This window comes from Camelus ferus, chromosome 5 (genome assembly GCF_009834535.1).
Source record: "Camelus ferus isolate YT-003-E chromosome 5, BCGSAC_Cfer_1.0, whole genome shotgun sequence".
In the NCBI taxonomy this organism is placed as follows: Eukaryota; Metazoa; Chordata; class Mammalia; order Artiodactyla; family Camelidae; genus Camelus; species Camelus ferus.
In genome coordinates this window covers 58,090,504-58,116,501 of record NC_045700.1, presented here as the reverse complement: position 1 = coordinate 58,116,501, position 25,998 = coordinate 58,090,504, and the positions used below count along the sequence as shown (strand labels likewise).

The 25,998-nt window shown below is 34.2% G+C and overlaps 1 protein-coding gene across 6 annotated transcripts in view; it reads right to left on the bottom strand.

Moving 5' to 3' along the window:
- GULP1 (GULP PTB domain containing engulfment adaptor 1) overlaps window positions 1–25,998 on the bottom strand; it is a 228,957-nt gene that overhangs the window by 60,750 nt on the left and 142,209 nt on the right. For all 6 annotated transcript variants that reach the window (XM_032479896.1, XM_032479898.1, XM_032479891.1 and 3 more), the window contains 2 exons: window positions 23,142–23,216; window positions 18,919–18,980 (listed from right to left, as the gene is read on the bottom strand). In XM_032479896.1, coding sequence (XP_032335787.1) covers window positions 18,919–18,980; window positions 23,142–23,169 — 90 coding nt within the window. In that variant the 5' untranslated portion in view covers window positions 23,170–23,216. The remainder of the gene's footprint in view (window positions 1–18,918; window positions 18,981–23,141; window positions 23,217–25,998) is intronic.

The following is a 25,998-nucleotide window of genomic DNA, read 5'->3' as shown; positions in this document are numbered from 1 at the left end:
CCTGCAGATGGCTGGAAAGCACAGAGAAAGTGATGATTTCTAACATCTACTATGTGTCACGTTCTGTTTTCAATATAATACTTCATATAAGGGTAGCAAAAACAACAGGAAAATGTTCCAAAAGTTTGTAGACTGAAGGCAGATAATTTTCCCCTTCAGTAAGGTAATTAACATCCATTTCTACATAAGTTAAACTTATAGACATTCCCTTACAGACATAGTGAATAATTTACTCTAGCTTATTCCTATAGCACTAAAAACAAACATGCAAGAGTCTCCTTATTAAAACTGAGTCTAAGTTCTAATCCTGACAAATTAGAAAATAAGTGTTCCAAAACATACATATAATTTTTCCCTAAGAATCGACTTGCCAGCCATGGGGCAATCAAGACAAATTAAATGCTTAATGGAACGCTTCCTTCCATGGCTATCAGATCCAGCTCTCCTCCGTCCCTCTCTCTCTTCTTACTGGAATTGGCCCAGTGTATAAGCATTCATTCCACTCAACTAGCATCCTTTTCTACTCAAATCCTCCCACAACTGCTTCTAACCCTGCCAGGGGTTTCTTGAGTACTAGAATCCTAATAAAGCATGAGTGGTCTAGCTATGCAATCAGGGCAAATGAGTAACAAGTGTACTTTCCAAACAAAATGAAGTTTATAAGTTGAGGCATAGAAAAATATAGCTCTGGAAAACCTCGTACAGAGGAAGAAGGGACCCGTTAAGTGTTCATGGTAGGGAAAGGGCAGCCTTGGAGAGGAAGGGATGACAGCCTACTGGAGATGCATTCTGGAAGGACATGGTGACAAAGGATACTTGTTCTTTCTGTTCTAGGAATTAATTGCTAGAAACTATTCATCAGAAGAGCAGGAATCTATCAAGAGATGAGACACAGAACCATCCTTCTTCTAACAGAACAGAGTAAGACACAGAAAGTCTTTAACAGGGGACATTCTCTACTTATATGAAGACAAAAGCCTTCAAGTTCTAATTCCCAGTGGCATGCTATGGGGAGTAGAAGCTCATGCTCTAAAATCGTGCTGTCTGAACTTGAGAACTCTGCTGATTAATAACTGTGTAACCATGGGCAAGGTATTTATTCTAAACCTCAGTTTCCTTATTTTGTAATAGGGGCCACAATAGTGACCTCCATATAACTACATTACCTACTTCACAGTATTGACATGAGAATGAAGGCAGAATATATGCCTGACAAGTTATAAGCAGTCAACCATGCTAAAGTATATGTTGATCGGTCAGCATATACCAAGGACCAATCACTAACACTCACCCAATTAGATCAAAGTAACAGGTTAGAGGATGTGAATTCAGGGAAGGGGAAGTTGAGAAAGACAAGGGTCAGCACTGAGTGAGTGTGGAAGAGAAAATGCAGGGAGGTAGGGGTACTAAAAACAAACGACTACACAAATCTGGCTGCGTTAAGCTTTGCTAATTACAGATGGACATTCAGAAAATCTTCATGGTCATATGTCAATACTACACAAACACATCCAAGAACCGCTTAAGTAGTTCCACTGCCCTGGACATTTACACCTTATTTTAGCCCAGTCAATTTTATTATAAGACTGTTGTACCCAAAAGATTTATTTATCCAGGTATCAGCAGTACAATGGATTATTCAGATCCTGCAGTGTCCTTTTTATTCTCTCAAATCATCACCTTTGGATGATTTTAATGCTTATTAACACTGCCACAGCTGCAAGAGCACAGAGAATTGAAAGTAAAGCCACTCAATTTTGCTGCTCATTATTAGCTTCCTATAAAGACAGGTAGGGAGCAAGGTGGACACTACTGATTAAAATAGGTTTTACCTGTGTACTTCATTTGTTTTTGTTTTTTCCCACTTGTATCTTCCAATACAAATACCCTTATCTTTCCCAGTGCTTCTCAAGTAGACTGCAGTCAAAATGCAGGTCTCTAGGCTCACGCTGGACCTACTAAATCAGATTAAGTGAATAGGAAATCTGCATTTTTTAAAATAAAAGCACACCAGTTTAAGTAGTACTGATGGATTCTAAATAAACCCAAATAAGATTATTTCTGCATGTTCAGTGGTAACGTTTCTTGGTGCTACAAAGCATTGTGACAAGCACTTAATCTGGTCAAGGATATGGATGCCCTACTTACTAAAAAGTCTGTTTGTATTAGGATGGTACAGAAAGGGTGTGTACAGGTTAGGAAAATGGAGTTAATGGGGAGCAAGTAGCAGCACTCCCTTGGACTAAAACCCACAACTCTAAAAAGCACCTTTCTCTTTTTCATATACTTCCATGTTGCTTTAATGTCAAATTCACAATAGAAGGTGTATACATGATATTAAAAATACTATCTTTATCTCTTTCAAAATTTAAGAGTAGTTATACAATATATTCCTCTATTACTGCGTTTCTGAAACTAGAGAAGGCAGCTTGGAGAGGGAAAACATTATATTTCAAACAGGTTGGAAGCTAAAAGAACTTTATCTGCATAGAAGACCAGGTTTCATTTATCACACGGTGTGACAAGTAATTTGAGCACTCTGAGGTGGTATTCCTGTTGGTGAAATATAGTAATATTAATTCTACCGCACTGTAATGCAAAAGCATAAACAAATGTAAGGTAGCAATACTTGGCAAAGAGATGTGGCAGTTTGCAAAGGGATAGAAGTCACTACTCTAAATGGCAGAGGTAATTTTGGAGTTCACAGGAAATGGCTTTTTGATATTTGTGATTGCTTTTTAGACATTTCATCTTGAGGGAGGATGAGGTACAAATACAATATAATATTGATGATTCCTGTTATTTAGTACTTGAAAGGAACTGGCTCATCACTCAGGGAAAAAAAAAAATCAAGTTTTGTGTTTTTTCAGGTTTTGAGAAACTGCTTATTTAAAAAATGCTATGCCACCATGCAGATAGCCAGATTTAAAAGCTGGTACTGTTTGTCCTTTGATCCGTCAGAGGTAGTAAATTCAGAGTTCTCATACATATGGACACTTATGAGTGCATATATGTACAGGTGTGTACCTGATATGTATTTGTGTACACACACACATGAATTTAACTTCAGCTATTTCAAAACCAATTAAAATCCTTGAATAAAAGAGAAAAATGGGACAGAAAGAAGGGAAAGTCTCCTTTGACTCCGTAGGGTGCAAAGAAGCCATAATGAAATTCTCAAAGGCAAAACTCCTTCTCCACAGGAAGCCAGCTTTCACCTGATCCTCTGCAAGTGCCTTTGTTAACTGAGAAAAACATCCTTTCCTTTGATGCTGTTGAAACTTGAAAACAGTAGTTTGTTCCAAAATAATTTCACAGCATGAGACAGATTTAAAAACAATTTTCGTTTCTTTGTTTTCCTATTTATAAGATTTCTGACAGGAATTATTAGAGCTCTTAAAATGCAAGATCACAGCATTAGCCTTTTAGTTGTTTAGTGTTTACTGAGTGATTAAAAAATACTATGCTCTGTATTCTGGACTTTTAATTCTTTCCTGCATATCTCCAATCTAGAAGTTCCCTAGGACCTAAAATTCAATGTCTAGAACCAAGAGATCTCCCTGATTGGAACCTCATTAGTCCCTATATCAAGTTCACATCTCTCAACTACACTCCTGTCACCAGGAATACACCTGAGGGATTAATCTCATGATTCTTTATCTACTTTACCTATATACATTCTCTATTACAACCATATTGAACCTCAGACTTTCTAAGATTAGCCATATTCTGGAGTGTCTCTGGGACACTGCTCATGCTGTTCCCTCTGACTGTCATGGCCACCTCACCTCAATCGCTAAGATCATTTCTACCAGTTTTTAATCTCCATTAGGAAGTCTTTCTTCACCCCTCCCATGGATGGTCCTCAGTACAACCCAAGGTGCCTTATGTGTAAGACAGAAAGCCAGTTATATGATATCTCTGGGATGTGCAGATGTCTTGACACTAAATTCTTGGCCAAGATAAGAATAAGGTCTTCTGAAACCAAAATTCCTTCTACAAATGTTGGTAGTTCATAACCTGGAGATGAGTCTTGTGTGACTAACTAGAACTTAGAGAGCTGTGCCTGGAAGCTTCGTGGGCTCCTGATACTTTTGTGTAAACTATTTCTCTTGCTTTCGTTCCTTTTGTTAAAGCCTTACATGAGGAAGGACATGCATGAGATCCAAGGGGTCTTGTGTGTCTTTACAATCATCCCACTTTGTGTAATCTTTGGAAACAGTCTCTTCCCTGGGACTGTGAGGCAGGCATGTTATACAGCTGGAGTCTGGCATCTAGTACATGCTGCGAAGAAGAGGGCTGAACCAGTCTGTAAACAACTGTAAAGTAAACATTCATGTCTTTTGTTGATCAGAGATTCTGATCTGAATTACAAACTTGGCTCTTGGAACTAGGTTAAAAGATCGTTACTGTTGGTGGGAATACAGTTTGGTACAGCCATTGTAGAAAAAAGTATGGAGATTCCTCAAAAGACTGAAAAATAGACTTACCATATGACTCAGCAATCCCACTTCTGGGCATATATCCAGAAAATATGAAAACTCTAGTTTGAAAAGATACCTGCACCCCAATGTTCACAGCAGCACTATTTACAATAGCCAAGACATGGAAACAACCTAAATGACCATCAACAGATGACTGGATAAAGAAGTTGTGGTTTATTTATACAATGGAATACTACTTGGCCATAAAAATGACAACATAATGCCATTTGCAGCAAAATGGATGTCCCTGGAGAATGTCATTCTAAGTGAAGTAAGCAAGAGAGAGAAAGAAAAATACCATATGATATCACTCATATCTAAAAAAAAAAAAAAAAAGACAAATGAACTTATATATAAAACAGAAACAGACTCACTGACATAGAATCCAGACTTGTGGCTGCCAGGTGGGAGGGGGTTGGGAAGGGATAAACTGGGAGTTCAAGATTTGCAGATACTGACTGGTATATATAAAATAGATAAACAACTTTATACTGTATAGCACAGGGAAATATATTCAATATCTTGTAGTAGCTCACGGTGAAAAAGAATTATGAAAATGAATATATGTATGTTCACGTATGACTGAAGAATTGTGTTGTACACCAGAAATTGACACAACATTGTAAACTGACTATAACTCAATAAAAAAAGAAGATTGTTGATTTATGCCTTAAAATCAAATCCACTGCGGATGCAATTACACACATCATCTCATGAGGAGATTCATGGTGAAACTGAAAATAAAATCATTTAAATTTGTAATAGTCCATTAACTATTTTTTTTTAACTACAAAGTTTTCCATTTTATACTGGTGGTCATTGAAAGAGTCCACTTATTCAATTAATGTTCTGTTATTTGGATCATTCATTATAATGTCATGTGTGTTTGCATTCTTTGCAATTTTTATTACACTGGAAACCATATGAGAACATTACTTACGAAATCTACTAAGTAGATGGAAAAAAGGATTTATTCATTAATTCATTATAAAAGTCCAAACTAAATCTGCACAAGTATCACTGACACAAAGTTCACAGGTCTATGCTCTGTATCACGTCTCTGCTGTAAAACTTTCCTGTCTTACTTTGCCAAAAAGGACAGACAATTCATTGATTACAATACCCGATTTACTATTTTAACCTGCAATTGCCACACTTACACATAAACATATAATTCATCTGTAGAATTCTAAGTTCACTTCTTAAATTATTTAGTTGCTGTTTCCTCTTTCTACACACTTTTTAAAAAGTAAATTTAGTAACATGCTTCTCCTAGTAAGGCTTGGGGCATATTCAGTCTCACCCATCTTCCCTCAGCAGTTCCTGTAGCAAATTATCTGGTCTGAATATTTGCAAATGGAAATAGTTTCTCTGCTTCTAAGATTTCCTTTGTTTTCATTCCGTCATCTCGGCAAATGTTTGTGTGAGCAAGCCTGGAGTAATACCATTCTAATGAGCAATAAAAACAGACATGTAACCAAGTGGGTGGTGTAGTAATCCTCAGGAATAAATGCAAAACCCGATGGAGCTAAAGATCAAGCTTTAATTATTTCGGATTGTAACTGAGGATCAACTAAAGGTAGCGCAAGCCCCTTGACTGCTTGCTTGCTGCCCAAGGCACCATTTCTTATCTGAACCTGCAGTCTGGGGTCAGGTGATTTATGCTTCTCTGACTCTAAATCTCCTAGGAAGTAATTAACTATTGCTGTCTTGCCCCCCCCCCACCACCACCATTTGTAGTTCCATCCCAGATAAAATCTGCCTGAGAAACAGGGCAGGGAGAGTGGGAGACTGTGCAAGTCTCTTCAATTTGGTTCTATTTCATAACACTGCATCTTGGAATAGTCATGTTATTCTAACATGCAAAGAATCAGGGACAAATCTCCTAATGAATGTGTTGTATTCTTAAAACTCCAATCTGTAAGTTGGTTGTTTGAAACTGTGGAAGCTATTTTCCATAGCAACAATGCTACATCGAATCTTTGTTAAATCTAGGTATACCTGAAAGAGAGAAAAGAGGAAAACTAACATTTAGTGAGCCTCAAATCTTGTGCCAGGCACTGTACAGATGTTACCTTGTTTCATTGTCACCAAAGCTTTACGAGAAAGGTATCCTCTGCATTTTATAGTCATGAAAACTGAGTTAAATGCTAGGCTTACCACTAAGTTGTAGAGTTAACTTTTGACTCTTTTCTATGACACTGCAAAGCACAATGTTTTGATTATAGAAGACAGCCTGTCCAGATCCAAAATTGTTGGTTCTGTTGTACTAACAGCATAACAGCCCTTAATCACCAGATCGTTATCTTTGAATAAGTGAATGTGTTGTTATATTTTGAAGAACACAGGCCTCATTTTCTTGTTACTGCTCCTTCTGAGCAGCCTTCCCAGTAGAGTTGAGGACTTCATTTTTTGGTTCCAAGGCATTAGAGATGTTTGCTGGGACTTAAGTTAGGCCCATAAGCTGCGTTATTAAAATTTAATGATAAAGAAAGAAGTCTCAGGCATCCACAAAGAAAAAGTTAGACACCTTCTGGGGGAAAGTGAGGTAGATACAGACATTTTTCTCAACGAGAATGAATGAAGACTGGGCAGCAGGGATTCACGTTCTGAGGGGAAGAAAGATCTAAGGTGATGGGCAGACATTCTCAAATGTGAAGTACCTCACGAAATGCTGGAGTTACTGAGCCTCTTTTGAAAAAAGAAAACTTATTGAAGAGGAAAAGCAAAATCAAAGACAGATCTCAGGAAGAGAGAAGAAATGGTACATGGAGTGTTGGTGATCTGAATTCATTTCAATATGTAATTAAGATTAAGCTACTAGGGGAATTACAGTTTCAGGACAAAATGTAAATGTTGCAAATCCTGGCAAGTAAAACTGAAATAAACACCAGAAATCAGGGAGTGGAACATGCTAGAGGGAGGAAAGGAAAGCAGGCTCTCCACCTCATCATTCAGATGGACATGCTGTCAAAAACCGAAATGTGCTGTTAAGGAAAAATGTAAGGATGCCAAACACTTAGTGACTTTTCATAATGGTCTTGCTTTAACCCTAGAGCAATCTTTTAGGAACTAATATCCTTTTTGGCAAAGATACACATATCTGAAATGTAGTAAGTCCTTTGGTTGATTTCTTCTTTTTTTTTTTTTTTTCCCTTCTGTTAAATTCAAGTAAAGTTCAATGCCTTTTATGGTAAAATAGCATGCATGGTAACATTTCCTTCTTATAAAGTTAATTCTCTGTATCTATTCATTCCCTGTCTCAATCTCCTATATGCAGTTTAATGTAACTATTCTACTGCTTAGCGGGGGATACGAATAGTCCCAATCTCAGTGGGCATTTGTGAAGATTAAATGAGATAATAAGTGTAAAATGCTTAGAAAGTTACTGGTTTAGAGTTGTTTATATACTGTTGAATGTTGTTTTTAAATTTATATATCTGTTCTTGCATTTGTATTTGCTCAGAGAGAGATGCCTAGACTTCTGTTAGTCAAAAGTGAATACTTGGTTATTTCTGCCTGGTAGGATTTTGAGCAGTGTCTATACTTCTCTGCTCTTCTGTACTGCTTAAATGTTAATAACTGGCATATATCATGTTTACAAAATAACAAGGTTATTATAAGTAAAAATAATACAGTGCAGAACTATAATGTGAACAATTGCTTCTTCCATGTTTTAGCGTGTGTTCTCTCTACTTTGAGATATCTTTTCTCAGACTGCATAAATCATATCATAGCTTTAGCTCCCCAGGGAACTTTCTTTTTACCGCTTTGCTATCACACTCTACAAGATACAGAGAAAGGAGGTGCTCTGATACAATCTAGTATAAAGACTGACATTGGACTCTACTTCTTTGAATATGATTTTTAAAGGTTCAGAAAAAGGAACTGCTTAGTTTCAGCAGGAAGAAAAAAGAGAAGATGATAAACACTTTCTTGAAAACTGAAGAAACAGGCACACAATAGGAGACCATTCTCAAATGTAAAAATATGCATAACTGCTCTGGAGATGAAGTTTCCCATAGATCATAAAATTAGGAGAAAGACAAAAATGACTTGAGTTTGATTTAAATGTACATATTTCTCCAGGGATGAAAGATTACTTCATCCAAATGCCTCTTAAAATGGAAGACCACAGGGAGCTGGCATCTTGGTTTGTACTCAGAAGAGATTCTGTCTCTGAAATGAGCTGAATACGTTCCTTATCTCACAGCACTCAAACGACAAAGAGAAAACTCTGGAGGCAACTTTCTTGTACCTAAAGCTTTCTAATCAATATTTGAAATGCAACCATATATCTATTGATAATGCAGATTTGACAGTTAAATCTAAATAATTTTCAAAACCCTGGTATCTCCTGTTCTCTTTTACATCCCACAACAATCTCTCTCTTTTCATTCCCATTTCTCATTTCTTTTTGATCCTTTGCTCAAAGAACACCTCTTTGTTAATTTTCTTCTATTTAGCACACACTTATTTTAGTTACTCATGGAAACCACTGCTGAAGTGATCTTGATGAAAACATTATATTTTTTTTTACCTTTTTCAAACACTTTTTCCGCAAAACTACAATATCTCCTACCTGTTCTTTCTGCTCAGATCCCTAAGTTTCATATTCCAGGCTTCAGAATGCTACTGCATGACCCCTTTGAGACCAAATCAGACTTTTCCTTTTTCGCATTCTTTGGTCATGATCAGGCTTTCTTGTTATTTCACATAGTGCCGAACACAACCATGTAGAAATAGGAAATAGGTAATAAATGTATCCAACATTCAGAAAATGCCCATTGAAATAACTAGGTGCTCTCAAGTTGAAGAAGCATTTAAAGATAGATAACACCATACACAATTTTATCCAGGGATTATATTAAGAGAAACATCATTAAGCAAAGCAGAATAAGGGAAATAAAACACTTTATGAAAGCTTAGATTTTGTGGCCTGTGTTACGGAGGCATATAGAGAGACTTGAATCTACTTAGCTTACTTACATCTGTGCCAAACCCTGGTTTTAAATGATGTCCAAGGGGTCAATTAACAGATACGGCTCCACAGAGGAACCAATTTTACATATAATAGATGCTAAAGCAGACATGTATACATATGTTATTTTGTCTTTGGGTTTATTCATTTCTCTGCCTACTAAGTAAGTTATCTCTTTAAAATTGGGAATAGTATGTTATAGTGGAAAGAAAAATGGATGTTGAATAGGAGACTTCTTTCGCTACCTGGTTGTATAAGCTTTTAGCAAATCACTTAACCTTTCTGGGCTTCAATTTACCTTATCAAGAAAATGATGGAGTTGGAAATAAATAATTCTTGAAGTCCTTTCAACACTAAAAGTCTTTGACTCTGTAACACATATAATGTCTTAAAAAAAAAAAAAAGACACTGAAACCCACAGAAAAATGTAAGTAAAAATTAACATGGAGTTTTTAGTTTCTATTCAGTAACTTCTAATGCTATATTACACTTTTTCAGAGCTTTCTCATATAGAGTTATAGTTTACAATGATGACCTTCAACATGATGTTTAGTAACTATTAAATGTTCACTAGACTTCATGTGGTGATCATTTCACAATACATCCAACTACTGAATCTCTATGCTGTATATTTGAAACTAAAATAATGAATGTCAATTATATCTCAATACAAACAACAATAATAAGTCAGTAAGAATTTAAAATAAATAACTATTTCAGTTAGCTGGGAAAACTTGGGTGGGGAGGAAACTTTTTTAAAGTAGGCATATGATTTTCAAAAATTAATTTTATAAATTCACCTCAAGAATTGATAGGTTAGGTAATGTTCAGTGTTTATTGTCATTTCTCTTCTTCCATTTATTCTTCCATTTTATAAGCATGTACCAAATATAAAGTCGTAATTCAACAAACTTCCAGTTAGTACTATATTCTTATTTGTTTTCACACTGGTTAGCATGAAAAATGCTTATACCTTCTCACTCTAAAGAAGGCAATGGAAAAATAACATATTATAGCTTTCTAATTTTCTTCTAATTATGTGTCAATGTTGCTGTGGCACATAAAGGGACATTTCCAAATGGTTACAGATGCAGAATTATTTCAATAAATGTGATGGTGTATATCATTTTTTAATTGAAGGGAATGACAATGTTTAGTTTATACGCTCATTCAACAAATTAAAAATATCTGGAATAAATATAAGTTGTACATATTAACATTACTAAAGATCAATTCTAAAGTCTAAGAAAAAACATTTTAAAGGCTCTACATAAAACTGATATTTTTGAAGTGGTTCTTATACTTTGAGATTAACTAAAAACTTATTTTTGAATAAATGAAATGAATTACATTGACTACAGTTGAGTTCTTCATGATGTTTATGTTCCCCCAGGTAGCTACAACCAGCAAAATTGGCAAATGCTGCTGTTTCCTGCTATCACAAAGCAGCTCTAAAGAATCTTATGAATTTGAAATTTTAAACTATTTTGGATGTTTTAGCAATGCATCTCATTAATCACAGGGATGTATCTTTTGCCCAAATTTAATGATTCCATAGGGTTCAGTTTGAATATGTTTTCTTTCCCAATTTCCTTTTTGTTTTGGCATAACTAAAGATATCATTTATTTCTCAGACTCAAATTTTCTTCTATTAAGTCATAACCCAATATTAACATTTCACTGAAGTAGTTTATTAGATAGTCACAAAAGATAATTTGAAAAGCATTAGTAAAATCATTTAGTTATATTAAAACCTTTCTTTACCATGATTCATTAGGCCACATAATGTAACTTTCTCTCTTCATTAACTTCTTACTTGTAAAACTGAGTAACAGTCAAAAAAGATTTATTTAAACTTCTTTATATTTCTGTATTTGATTTTAAGACCAAGATGACATTTACATTAACATCTTGCTCCAGAATGCAGTTATTGAAAACTCAAAATAATAGGAAGGTATGATTACAAAGGAATTTTTCTTTAACAATCAAACCTTCTCTTGTATATTAACCTACAAGGTCGGCAGCAGTGAGTCTCCTGCCATGATGGCAGAAAAAGCCATTCCTTCCCCAATTCTCTCAGGCTAGCCTCTACAGATACCGAGCCGGATCTCACTGTTTCTGATTTAACAAGAACAACAAAAATATGATACCTGAAATGTACTCAAAGGACTCGGATCTCTGTTTTTCAGATAATAGTGTGAAGGCTAAATTATTCTCAAGAGATAATGACTAGTTAAACTACAGAGTTGACAGAACGTTTTTTATAATAAGGATATTAATAATAATAAGCTTTTGATACATGACACCGATCTAAGGGTTTTTATTTAAATCCCATAATAATCCAATAAGGTAGGTACAATTATTAATCTCATTTTACAAACGAGAATACTAAGGGACAGGAAAGTTACATAATTCAGATATTAGTTGGGGGAGCGGAAATTGGAACCAAGATAGTTTGAGAAGTGGCGTCTCCAATCACTGTAACAGGATACAGCAACTACATGGCTATTAAATTCTGATGTTATCAGTGGAGTTTTTGGGGTGCATCTGAGCATATCACATATTTAGATTCGAATTCCTATATATCAATGACTATTGAAGAGGTTTAGTTAGAAGTTTCAAACTTAAATGGCTAAGAAGTTGATTCTAATACTCAAGTTCTAACTAACTCATCTGAGGTTGCATCTGGTTTTTGTTTCTTTTTGTTCTTTGTTTTTTTGAAGCCAGGTTAAGAGTTTATAGGCTATAAATGTTCAGGAAGATTAAATTGTGATGGTTGAGAAAGCCTATTAAGGAACCCACACAACTCGCTGAGTAAGGAAGATCTTGAGGGTCACAGCTCAGTCAAGCCTTCTCTCTCATCAACCACATGTAGTGGTAAACAAAGCATGTTTCATGTATGAAACTCTGATCCCTCCAGAAATCACTGAAATATAATATCTTTTTTTAAAAACCTCTCTTTGACCTTCATATTTTACTTTTGGTCATCATCTCCTTAGTATTCTTCCAAAATTCTTTGTTTCATGTGCCTGCTCTCTCTCCCCAGGGAAGTCATAAGTTTTTAAGGTCAAGGTCCATGTTCCTATTTGTTTTGGATTCACTCACTTTTGGAACTTAGACCACAGTAACAGATAATCAAGGAATGCTGACTCTCTTTACTGCCACATGGTGCAAAGTAATGTCATAATCACTTTAGAATTGTATTTTTATATACTTTAACAAAGCTAGAAATTTCATAAATAGATAAATACATCAGCCCTTTGGGGGGACAGTTACACATTTTAGAATAAAACATTTAATAAATAAATGTTTTTTTAATGAATTATGTCATAATTCTTCACCTGGGAAATGACTATCTCTCACCCAAAGAACAGTAAGTTCATTAAAAGTTTTCTATTATTTCCCCTTGATAGAAAAGACAGTTCAGGTCTCTCATCAGAAGTTGGGAGAAATGGAAGATGCTAGTCTTCTTTGTTTTAAATTTAAAAAAAAATTTTAGTCTTTCTTAAGGGTGATTAAAAGTTATTTTTAAATGTATGCTTTAAAGTTCTAATCAGAGCAGCAGTAGAAAGCTAATATACAATCTCCTTATAAAGCTTATCAGCTTTATCTGCAAAATACACCCAGATGTCCACTCCCCTTGTCCTATAGCTCCCACCAGCTCCAAGCCCCAGTCAGTCTCCCTGCCGGGACTCCTGCACTGGACTCCGGATGTCACCTTTGCCTTCCCACAGCTAATTCCTGTTAAAAACTTGTCTCACTTCCTGTCACTCTTTCTCTCAAAACTCTCTTAATTGAAGGCTTTTCAAATATTATAGTGGCCTCTATCAGGGAAGGGAAACTTCCCCCTCTACTCCTCTTGAGTTCTTGTGGCTGGACTAATAATAAAATTGATACAAGACACATTAACAGGAGAAAAAGAACAAATTTTAATTCATGCACAATGAGGTCTCATAAAAATAGAACCTAAGAAGTGGCCAAAGTAGGAGGCTTTTATACTTTCACACTTTTTAGACAAAGAAACAATACATTTGGGAAGAACTGACAGGATAAAGAGGCTTGGGCTTGGGGTATGCAACTAGTGAAGAATCTAAATAGAATTTGGGCTTGGAGTAGTAAGTTAAAGAGGTAACAAGGTTTGCTCGTGTAGGCTCTGCGTCCAAATTCCCTATCTCTGGTGAGAAGGGTGTCCTTCCACCTCCAGATGCAGGGAGGGCACCCTCCACGGAAGTGATCGATTTCCCGCTTTCAGGGAGACAGAAAGGAGGGTCAGAGTGTTCCTCTTGCGCTGGCCATTTCTTAAGTAACTTTGATTCAAAATAATCAATATGCCACTGTGGTTTATTTTGGGGTGGTCTGTCCTGAGCCCAAGAACTTACAAAGCCCTACAGGAACTACACGGCATCCCCTGCCCCGTCTGCTCTACTCCACGTGTGCCTTTTGGATTGTATTTACTACTACTTCTCTGCATTCCAGCCATCCTGGCCCCTGACTAGTCCTTGACCAGGCAAGCTTGGTCCCCCCTTGCACGTACAAGCTAGCTGATCTGAAATACTCTTCTCCCGGGCAGCCACACCCCTCACTCCCTCACTTCCCTTGGGCCTCTGCCCTCCTCTGAGATCTTCTCTGACCACTTTATGTAACATAGTACCCTTCTTCCCACTTCTCCCAATCCCCAATATTCTGCTTTATTTTTCTCCATAGCAATTATTACAGCCTGGAATACTGTATTGATCAATACAATACTGTTATTACTACATTATATATACTAATAAATATACACTATATAATATATAATATACCGCATAGATAATATACTGTATTAATAAAATTACATGCATTACTTTCTTATTGTATGCCTGTCCAGAAGGGCAGGATTTTATCTATTTGGATCACTAATCAATTCCCATTGGCATAAATCAATTCCTCCTGCATAAATTAGGAGCTCAACTCAAATGAATATGTACGTGTGAATGAGTGCACAAATGAACCTATATTTGCATTTTACTATATTTTTCTGTCACTCCTACCATGTTTATACACATATTTCTGCAATCATGTTAAGATATTCAATGAGAACATGTGGTTAAACTTACATGTGGATCATCTATTAAAAATTTAATTGCTCTTTTAAGTGAATCCTCATTATTATTTTAGGATTTAAATTACTTAAATCTGATAAAGTCTTCGGTAGTATTTAAAGGCAGGTCACTGTTTAAAGGCATTGGTTTTCAAACTCATGATTATGAACCACGATTTTATGGAACAAATTGATATTTACCACATGTATTCTGAATTTTTTTTCTCTTTTGTCCTATTTCATCTTTAAATACATGCCTTCTATGACCCACTGCATTGATTTCATTACACAGTTTTCTTCATGGAGCATAACCAGTAGTTTGAAAAACAGAGTGCACATGTAAATATGTAGAATTCCCAATGAACTAGTTTTAATGCTGTCCCTGCTTATTAAAAAAAAAAAAACCAAAGTGAATTAATCTACACAGAAAAATACTGTTGAAACCAACTACTATTATATATCTACATATGATCTGAAAAAGGTGCACTATAAATATTAAATGTACATTTCTGAAATAGAATCTTCTATAACGTGAAAGAATGTATAACTAAAATATGTTCTTAAAAAAGAAACTAAAGGAATTAGAACATAAAAGCTGAAAACTATTACTTTAAAACTGAAAATATTTAAATGTAAATGTTATTACATATTTCCTCAGGGAGAATTTTAATTCTTAAACAGCTCTGTTAAATTATCGTATTAATGTCTAACCATGGATGCTAAAAGTGAATGAAGTGATGGGAATGTTCTAATGGTATGGTCATTCTCCCTTTTAGCCAGGATGAAAACAGATATTTTTCTTTTTCCTCATATACAAATTATTCTTCTGTTGCATCAGTTTTTCCCCTGGAATATTTATCACATCTTTATAAACATATATGTTTTTATAAACTATATGTTTATCTACTACCTTCTATAAACTTAGAACCATACCCTTAGACTATTAAAATAGCTTCCTAAGAAGTTTAATGTTATCCTATCCCTCTAGATCCAAATTAACTTCAGATCACTATAGATTTATCTTCCCCCAAATCCTATTTGATTAGCTTACTACACAAACTGCTTCTCCTGCCATTCAAGGTCTTCTCAATTCATCTTTTTAGCTTTGTCCATTATTCTTACTTCAGATGGTCGGTGTTCCATGTCAACTTCACCAAGTTATACCATCCAGTTATTCCATCAAACACTAATCTAAGTGTTGCCATGAAGTTATTTTGTAGGTATGATTAATACCTATAATCAGTTGACTTTATGTAAAGGAGTTTATTCTGAATCATCTGGCTGGGCTTGATGCAATCAATTTAAAGGCCTCGACAGGACTGTGACAGAACTGCTATTGTTCCTGAAGAAGAAGAAACTCCCCCTGTGGTCAGCTTCTGCCCTGGAGTTTCCGGGCTGCCCTTCCTGATGGTCTGCCATATGGATTTCAGCCTTCTCTGGCCAGCCCCCCAGTTGTGTAACTCATTCCCTGAAATAAAAGTGTATATGCATACATCCTACTAGTTCTGTTTCCGAGATGGAACCTTGACTGATCAAGTACTTTACCATCTTTAGTACTTCACACGCAGCCCAACTCTTGCCATTTTCCTCACTGACAGAGCTCCTCTCCCAGATGTCTCAGCCTGAAATGGTCATTCCACTCTTGACCCTTGGAAACTCTACCCCCCTCTTACTTTTACAAAACAGGAGTGACTCGCCATTCTCTGAATAGCCATAGCTTTCTATTAAGTGCCACTTGAATGGCAAAGAACAGGTCTGCCTTTCATGTTAGTTATTTTGTAAGAAATTCCCCTATGAAAATAAGCTCCAAGAATATATGTCATGTGTCATATAGCTCTGAAGTGTCAGCAACATTCAATCAAGGTTTAGCAACAGTGCCTTATATATAATAGTCAATTAATGAATTAATGAATAATTAAGTGCTATTCCATACATAAAAAGAAGCAAATCTTTGAAGTCAGATAGACTTCAGTTTTTTTAGTCTGGCTCTGTTTTACTAGCTTTGTGACAAAAGGCAAATTATTTAATCTTTCAGCCTTAGTTTTATATAAAGTGGTGATAACATTAATAATAACTGTACTGGTCCATGGAAACACTAAATCATGTAAAAACACACCAGCACAGTGTCTAGCATAAATTGGGGCTCAATAAAATGTAACTATTTTGTATTTATCTTGGAAAGACTATTATGCATTAATTCATTGAACATATATATTGAATACCTACTATGAGATAGGCACTTTGGTAAGTCCTGTGAACAATAAAAAATTAATTAATAATTGCTAACATCTATGACTAGTTATTTTATTCCAGATACTACTCTAACTCATCATGTAACACCTTTATGTCTATAACAACTCTAATGAGAAATTACTATTATCCTTATTCACAGATGAATAACCATAGACACAGAAATGTTAATTAACCAAAGACACACAGCTAATAAGTGCTGGAGTCAGGATATAAACCAAGGCAATCTAGTTCTAGAGTCTACATTTTTTTCTGTTGCACTAAGTCACTTCTCGTGGACATGCATTTGGTTTTCAGGTGGCATAAACTCTAACAGAGAAACTTTTCAATAATAACTACTAAACAATCAATTTAAAAAGTGCCACAAAAAAGGGAATTTGGAAAAAAAATAATATTCTTCAAATATTTTTAATGCTACTTGGGTACATATGACATCGCTCAGGAGGCCGTAAGAATGAATGAAACCAACCTGCTCTTCCACATTTTACTGATCTCAGTCTGGTAGCTGTTTCTGCACCCTCTACTTGTGTGGATATCCTACAGTTGTTATGGACCTGTGAATTAGCACAGGCTACTTTTCCATGTAGACAAGCAGATCTCCACTGTTATATTAACCCAGAGTTAAAGGTAGTTCTAATTGCAATATAATCTTTCAGTCCTTTATAAAACCAATTTTTCAAAATGAGGCACTTCAATCATTTATAAAAATAACTTCTGCTGGTTTCACTTGAAGGATATAATTCTACTATGATTGATAATACTAAAAAAAAATGAGAATGTGCTTTAAAATAATAGTGGCTTTCTAGATTAAAATTTTCTATGAAGATTTCATCTAGTGTATCAACAGCTAACACGAAGAGTATCTGTGGAAGAGATAGATAATATAAACTCACTTTTTTCTCCCTCAGTGAAGTAAACTTTTCATGCTAAATCATGGTAATCAATCCTCATGTTAAGTTTACAGGGAAATTCACAAGTACTGTAGTGATTGCAAGTATGTTAGTTTCACACAGAAAACACTTTTGAGCATTTTTTTTTGCTGCAAAGTCAGCAAGAAAACATACAGTTGCTGCACTCCACAAAGCTCACTGCAGAGCCACCATCTGGAAGAACTTCTTCTCAATGGCCTTTTAAATGTTACTTCCTGCTGATTCAGACTCAAACCAGCACTATAGAGGTTCCCTATTAAACACTATTGACTCTCAGTTCAATAAAGTTTTAGAACATTTTTCCTGGAGTAATACCTCATAACTAATCTCTTTATATGCCAGTGTACAGTTTACTAATCCACTGTTCTCTTATAAAAATAATTTTATCATTTTCTATTTTCCCCCATGCCATCTCTGAAGGTCAGTTGCTTAAGTCTCTTATTTTCACTCTGTTATTCCCAAACCCAACTCTTTAATTCACTTTAGTGTCTTCCAAATTTAGATTTCTCTGAAGTCTATTTCAGGTTTAGTACTCACTAATTATAAAATAACACCTTTCTTCAAAGACCCTTTTGTAAATTGCATTCATTCATTTGGCCCGTTTTCCAACAGCAGCAATGAATCAATTCTTGAAGACATAGAGTATATCTATGTCTTTATTTCTCTATTAAAATTTCTTTATTAAATTTCCCTATTAAAATGCAGCCACCTGAACAAAAGATTAAAAAATATGCACTTCTTTCTATGTTGTCTTAATAGTTTAAGTTTTGTTTGTCTCCTTTTTTGGAGGTGGTAACAACACTCATTAAAATTGCAGCATATTTCCACACTAGTTTTTATATTCATCTATGTAATGCAACATTAAGTATTTTTAAGGGAAATAAATGTCAGTTGTTTCATTTCCTATAGGCCTTGATACTGCAAATAATTTTAACAATAGCCAAAATTGTTTGAGGAAAATAAATTTATGACTTAAATAGAACAAAGGACAGTCTTTTCAAAAAAGAATACTTATTTGGAAAGAAAAAATAACTTCCCATATTATGTACTACAAAATTATTTTATTTATGCAATTTTTTTCAGGGATGATCTATGAAGAAATACCAATGCATATGCAATCTTTCTCAGCTCAACCATAAATTAGCAATAATACTAAAACAAAATAAATTTCAAATATCATATAAACTATTTTACCTTTGCATTATAGGGAATGTAGTGTTTTGATAAAGCTTCTGGCGTATGCATCCATGTTTTGTCTGCAATGAAGAATACACAATGTTAAATTAAATCACAGGTTCTAAGGGTGCCATATTCATTCACTACCATTTGTAAGGAGTCTATGGGTAGGAGCACTTCTAATTCTGAGATTCTTTTACTAAACTGAGAAAGAATATCTAGTCATATATAAGAACAATATAACCAGAAAGTAGTTATAGGATTCTTTCCTTAATATAAAATCTTTTCCTTGTAAAAGCTTTCAAATGATAAAACAATCCTGAATGTCTAAAGAATATTAAAAAATAACATCAGTTGGGCTATGAGCAATTATATCAGTTATGTGAATAATTATGTGTTATCTTTCTTTTTTCATTCTATACTCTCATGAATTACAGGTTATTATTCTTAATTCCCTTTTCAATAAATAGTTAACTGCTCTTTACTCATGATTGTTACTATTCTTTAGCATAAAGAATTAACCATGTAGTAAAGGAAAATTTTAACATTAATCTAACAACTTCACTTACAGAAAGATGACATAAATCAATCTACCAAGTTCACTTAAAAATCAATGTAATATTAGAATCATTTTTTAGTCTCAATTTAGAGAAACACTGATTCAGTGTCCACTACCAGGAGTTTCGGACTTAACCTTGACTTAAAAAACCTTAAATGCAGTAATTTAAAAAGTAATTTAAAATTATTACACTAACTAGTGTAAAAAATAATAGAAATAAAAGTAATTAAGAAGATAGAAGGTATTAAAACTAATTTGTATTATCTATTATTGATAGAAATAGAAAATACATTTTCATTCAATTTCTGAATTTTATTTACATATTCCACATATCTTCCAAAAATAGTTTGTGGAACATATTAGCAGGAAAAAAGAAAAGAGTTAATGTTTATACAAATCAAATTTGTTTTTTTCTTTTTAAAAAACTTCACCTGTCTGCAGTAAAACTTTTCAATATTCAGATATGTTATATCTTAAGAGGAGTTTTGAGACTATTTTATTCCTTGCGGGAATTAAAAAATTTAGAATCAATCTTATAAACAGAATAAAATCAAAGACAAATTTTTTACCATGAAAAATATTAAATAAGTGCATACTAAAAGAAAATATCAGATTACTAACAGATATTTTCAACATTCAGTTCAGAACATTTAAAAGTAATGTTAACAAAAACTAGTTTGATATTCATACGTTCTCAAACTGAGCGAATGTGAAGACAGAGATAATGGCATAGGTTTCTGAAATTTTAATTATTTTAAAACATTTAAAGGAAAAATATAGTAAACATATTTATGAGGTACAATGAAATATTCAAAAGAATTTCTAAGACAAAACATGAGGGATCAATAAAAAATGCTCATGGTGCATTTCAGTGCTATTTCTGACTACTGACGTGGATTCGTGACAGCTGTACTTGTGTGAAATATTTTGAGAAGCAATACATTCTAAGCTTCAAAAATCAATACTGACATACTGACACTAACATTAATGTGTAAAACTTTTATTTCTTGTATGGATTTTCATTTTAATTGTAGTCTTCTCTCTATGATTGCTACTGGATAGTAATACAATTCAAGAATAATTTGTACTTAGATGTGGGATATAGTCTTGCTCTTGTATATTAAAATAAATAAATCACAATATTGTACACCAAAACAATAAAAACATCAAAGACTTGCCTTCAGGAAACCTAAAAAGATATCCAATTTCTTTTTTTACCCCTTAACTCAATTCTTCTCATGTCTTCTTTTCTAAGACACACTACATAGCTCAGAAGGATGTAAAGTCTAACTAAAGTCTGAATATGATGGTTCATTCCAGTCCTGAGGCAGAGAGATAATTGCTTTCTCGTGTAAGCCACTATTATTTGAAAACTGATGATACTGCCTTTGTCATAGTCTCATAGTACAGTAACCAAGAAAAAGGGTAGGATATCTAGCTGTTACTGGTGACAGACCAATATAATCACAGTATTAATTACAAAACTAAATAGTGGATAAGCTGCAGTTATTACAACAACAACAAAAACCTACATCCATACATCAAGGGCTGACGGTTTAGCAGTTATTCATCACATAGCTCTGGTATAAGCGGTGCACTTATTAAACCTGAAGGATTTCCCAAATGAGTACTTCATGTCATTCTAATTTATACTTTGGCAAAAGAAAAAACTGACAGAACAAAACTCTTTGCGTTAACTCATATAAATGTGATTGACCCTGAAGAGAGGGTACAGATGATGGTCCCTGGTCACTACATGTACCCACAGAAGATATCAGATATATGGAATGGTGTAGAAACAGGAACATAGACACTCTAGAATGTGTTCCCTTCCTTGAAATTAAACTATTATCACTAACTCAATACTGAACATTCACACAAAAGGAAATGCCACCATTGCAAACTATTTGACAGGTGTCAAACCACTGTGACCACTGGGTCAATAAATCTAGGTATTCAAAATGTATTTAGGGTAATAGTTCATCAAGAAAGATGCAGTAAACTTCATTATTCTTATATCACCAGAGCTTAACATAGTGAAAGCACCTACTTTGAATATATTAAATATAAAATTAAATATTGTCGGATGCATGCATTTGAATAAAATTTTCATAGAAAGGAAAATACTATTAAATCTCATTGAATTTTAAATGCTTTGCACTATGATTATATGTACTAATTAGTGTCAACTGATAAGTTAAAGAATATGAAGTATAATTAGTTGAATTATTTAATCACATTTATTCACTTGCTGTGTTTTACACTTTTTTAACTAAATGATTCTTTTTTGATATAATAAATAGAATGTAAGATTTTAAAAATTCAAAAAGAAAGCTAACATAGAGAAAGAAACTATTAAAATATATTCATTAAAATTTAATCAACGATTATGAGGTTAGATAATTTTTACAGACCTCTTCAAAATAGCCCAAATTGATGCAATTCTAAAGCATTCAGTCTTTTTCAAAAACTATGAGCAACTCTACTAACCATTAAAGCATTTGCATAGAAAGTCAGGGAATTCAAAGAATTGAATACCAGACAAATTACTAATTGGGAGATTTAATAAAAAGAGAAAAAAAATCATGTTTAAGATAATTATCTCTTTTCCTTAGGTTTCTGAGGCCAAAGATGATTTAGTAAGGTTGCCTGTGATAACCAATTGAATACCTATGAAATATGAGATAAGCTTTTACTGATAGAAGACCATCTTGCTTTGTTTAGAGTATAGTACACTGTAGGTTGATGCTAGCTATTGGAAAGATGGCTTGAATTATATATTCTCTAGGGCTACAATTCAGCTCCCAATTGTCAGGATATATAAATTCTCTCATAAAATTCCAGTTTTGCATCTCAAATTAAAATTCAACTAAATAATGCTATTGGTTGAAACTAGAAGCACGGACCCCCAAGAATTTTTCCTTTAACAACCCTACTAAATAAGAGCCCAAAGTGATTGGTGAATTTAAAGTAAAACTTTTGACGTCAAGTTCTAATTTGGAATTAGAGTAAAACATTGATCACTAATTTCCTGATAAAAATATTTAATCATCAGACTTGAAACAATAAGTCAAAAGAAATTTAAAGAGAATGCAGCAAGGCAGTAAATAACAAGTGCTTCTGCTCTTTCAGCTTCCTGATGCTCTAAATCACTCTAATTTTCCTCATGGTTGTGCTCTCACTGTCTTCAAATGAGACAGACATACAATTGATAGTTACTTGCCTTACTATCCAATTCTTGGGACTTCTCAATGAAAAACCACTCCAAACCCCCTTCAAACAAAGAGTAAATTAGAAATGTGAAGTTTCAACTTTAAAATCATGGGAAGGGGAATTGTAAGCAAATAAAAAAAGAGAAGGTCTAGAAATGTTTTTAAGAAACAAGATAATGTCATTAAAGTGATGAGTTGTGACAGAAGATTTTTATTATTTTATTCAAAATACTTCCATACATCAGAGAATTATTTCTAGATTTTTCGCTAGTAAAGGGAATAAAAAGAAACATTATTTTACTTTTAGTATATGTTTAAAATCAGAAGCAAACTACAGACTGCAATAAATGTCATTTTGCCTTCCTCTTATTGAGAAAAATAAGTAAAATAAAAAAAGATGTCAAGATCTCTGTGTAATTTTCACACTAATATTGAATTGGCTCCCAGGTCCTTTAAATGGGGACACTTACCTTTCTTCCTGCTAAAAGCACGGTTCATGATGAAAATCAGCCAAATAGATGTGCAGTTCAATAGCCCTTTATATCCTATAAAAATAAGAAAAAATTAAAAAATAAAGGAATGTTGACCAACCTCTTTGATGCAAATGCATTTTAATCACAAAGCCTTTTTAAGTTGTTTAAATGTTTACAAACAGTATTCTGAAATGTACTGAAGGACACTGGGTAAGAATAAATATAAGAACTCATAATATTATGAGTGGCACTGCTGATAAAAACAATATATCAAACGAAATTCTTCCAAAGTTCCTTAATTTTCTTGTCTTTCTCTTAATAGGTATCTATCACTAATTATATTTACCTACAAATTTTAGAAGAAAGAAAGAAGAGAAACTTCTCCCTGAGCTTGTTGGTAAGAAGTGTGGTAATGTTTTGGGTTATCATTAACAACAGTAGTGGGTAAACACAAGTCTTTTGATTATGACAAGTAGGGGTCATGACCCCCCAATCAGGCTACGCTGAGCAGCACTGTTACCCATGATGCTTCATGTGGCTGCCGCATGTCTGCTGAAATCAAGGCAATGGTACACCTCCCTCCCCTCTCAGACCAAGTCGAAAGCCTTGCATCTCTAAAATCACCTTCAGAATCATTCAACCCTAGTCTTGAAGAAGAGAGTACATTCATAGCCAGATAGCTCTATGGTCCTGTCCTATAGGATCTAAGAAATCCAGTCGCCTTCCCTCATTTCATCCCATCTCCATCTCCTTCAGTTCAGACTGGCAGTGCTGCTGCTGGAGTAGCTGATTAGGTCTGCAGTTCACAAAAATACTAATCTTATAAAAGGACTCTTCGTCCATACCATTGGTGTTCTCTGCTACAAGACTGGCTGAGAATTTTCCAAATCTTTAAGTACTGATTCCATTTTGCTTAACAAATTCATTTCCTTCTCTCATTCCACTATAATATTAGATAGAACCAAGCCACTCCTTCAATTTTGCTTAGAAATTTCCTCTGCTAAATATCCAATGTCATCGGTCATAAATTCTACCTGCCACAAAACCCCAGACACAAATACAATTCAGCTGAGTTTTTTGCCACTTTATAACAAGGCTCACTTTTTCACTATTGTTCAAAAACACATTCTACTTTTCCGAGACTTTATTAGAATGGCCTTTACCATTTATCTTTCTGCTGACACTCTGTTCATGATTATCTACGCACTCTCTAAGATGGGGCTTTCATCTCCAGCTCTCTGCTTTCCTTTCTGACCTCCCACCAGAACTGCCCTTAGTAGTCCCTTCAAAATAATCTTTGCTTCTTCTAACATGCACTTCAAAACTCTTCTAGCTTCTCCCCATGGTCCAGTTCCAAAGCTGCTTCCACATTTTTAGGTATTTGTTACAGCAGCATCCTATCTCTCAGTAACATCTTTTTCTTGGTCTGCTCAGACTGCCATAACAATGTACTATAGTCTGGGTGGCCTAAAGAACAGAAATTTATTCCTCATAGTTCTAGAGGCTGGAAGTCTGAGAGTCATACTTCAGGGTGTCAGCAAAGTGGTACTCTAGTGAGGACCTTCTTCCTGGCTGTAGACAACCCCCTTCTGTCTGTCTCCTCACATGAGAGAAAGAGAGAGGGTACTCTCGTCTCTTCCTGTACTCACTAGGACACTAGCCTGATCATTGGGGCCCCACCTTCATGACCTCACCTAAACCTAATTAGATCCCAAAGGCTCTATCTTTAAATATCATCATTTTGGGGATGAGGCCTTCAACATATGAATTTGGAGGGACATAAATATTCAGTCCATAACACTCTCCATAAATCTACACAGCAGTTAAAGCACAGTAGAGAAATTAATCTTTATCATAAGACATTATTGCAGTGAAATTACTGGTATCTCTGTCCTTGCATTTCTACTACTGAATTAAAACAGTTAACTAAGTTATAAAATATTATAACCAGGCACTGTTTTGTAGACTTAGATAATGACACAATAATATCACTCTGTTATTCACTACATACTTTAGTCATCTTCTCATGATATACACTATTAATACAAGATAGGTAGAGAGTACATTCTAAGAATTAGAATACCAAGATAACTATGCCATATATATTAACACTATAATATGGTTTATTTTATATAGTATAAAGGTATTATTATTACATAAATAATGATTTAAATTACTTCATTTTCTACAATTAATTTATTCATTTGTTCAGAAACTGTATTGATCACCAGTGCCAGGCACTCTGCAAGATGCCAAGAAATACAGGAAGGACAAAACATGTTCTGTACTCTCTCAAGAGTTACTTTTCACCTAGAACCTAACAGACATGGTTATTAATTGAGCATATCCTGGAGGAATACATGAAGATAAAAAACTAGCAGAAAAGAAACATAATGTATCCAAATGTAAGATTCAAATTCCCTGGAAAAATAAAACAACCAAATACCATGACATCTATTAATCAGAAGATCAAATTCAGTACACCTCTTCATCACTCAAATTTCATCACTTTCAGGTAGGCATTTTCAACAATAGTAGATGGTAAAATACAAAGGCATTTCATACTATATAAATAAAAATATCTATAAAATTAAATATATTGTGTCTTTTAGATTAGTATATATTTAATGTATATAGTATAAACTCTTTGGGGGCACATAGAAAAAAAGAAAAAAAGCTTAGGATAATTGTATAAAGTTCAGTAGGACAAATAAAGAGAGCATTAAAAAAAAAACTATGATTCTATGACTCTAAAACACCGCAAGGATTTTTGCCTGCTCACAAAACACACAGATACAAATGTCAATGAATATCAGATAAGTCATTCTTATAATATAAATAAAAAACAGTAATT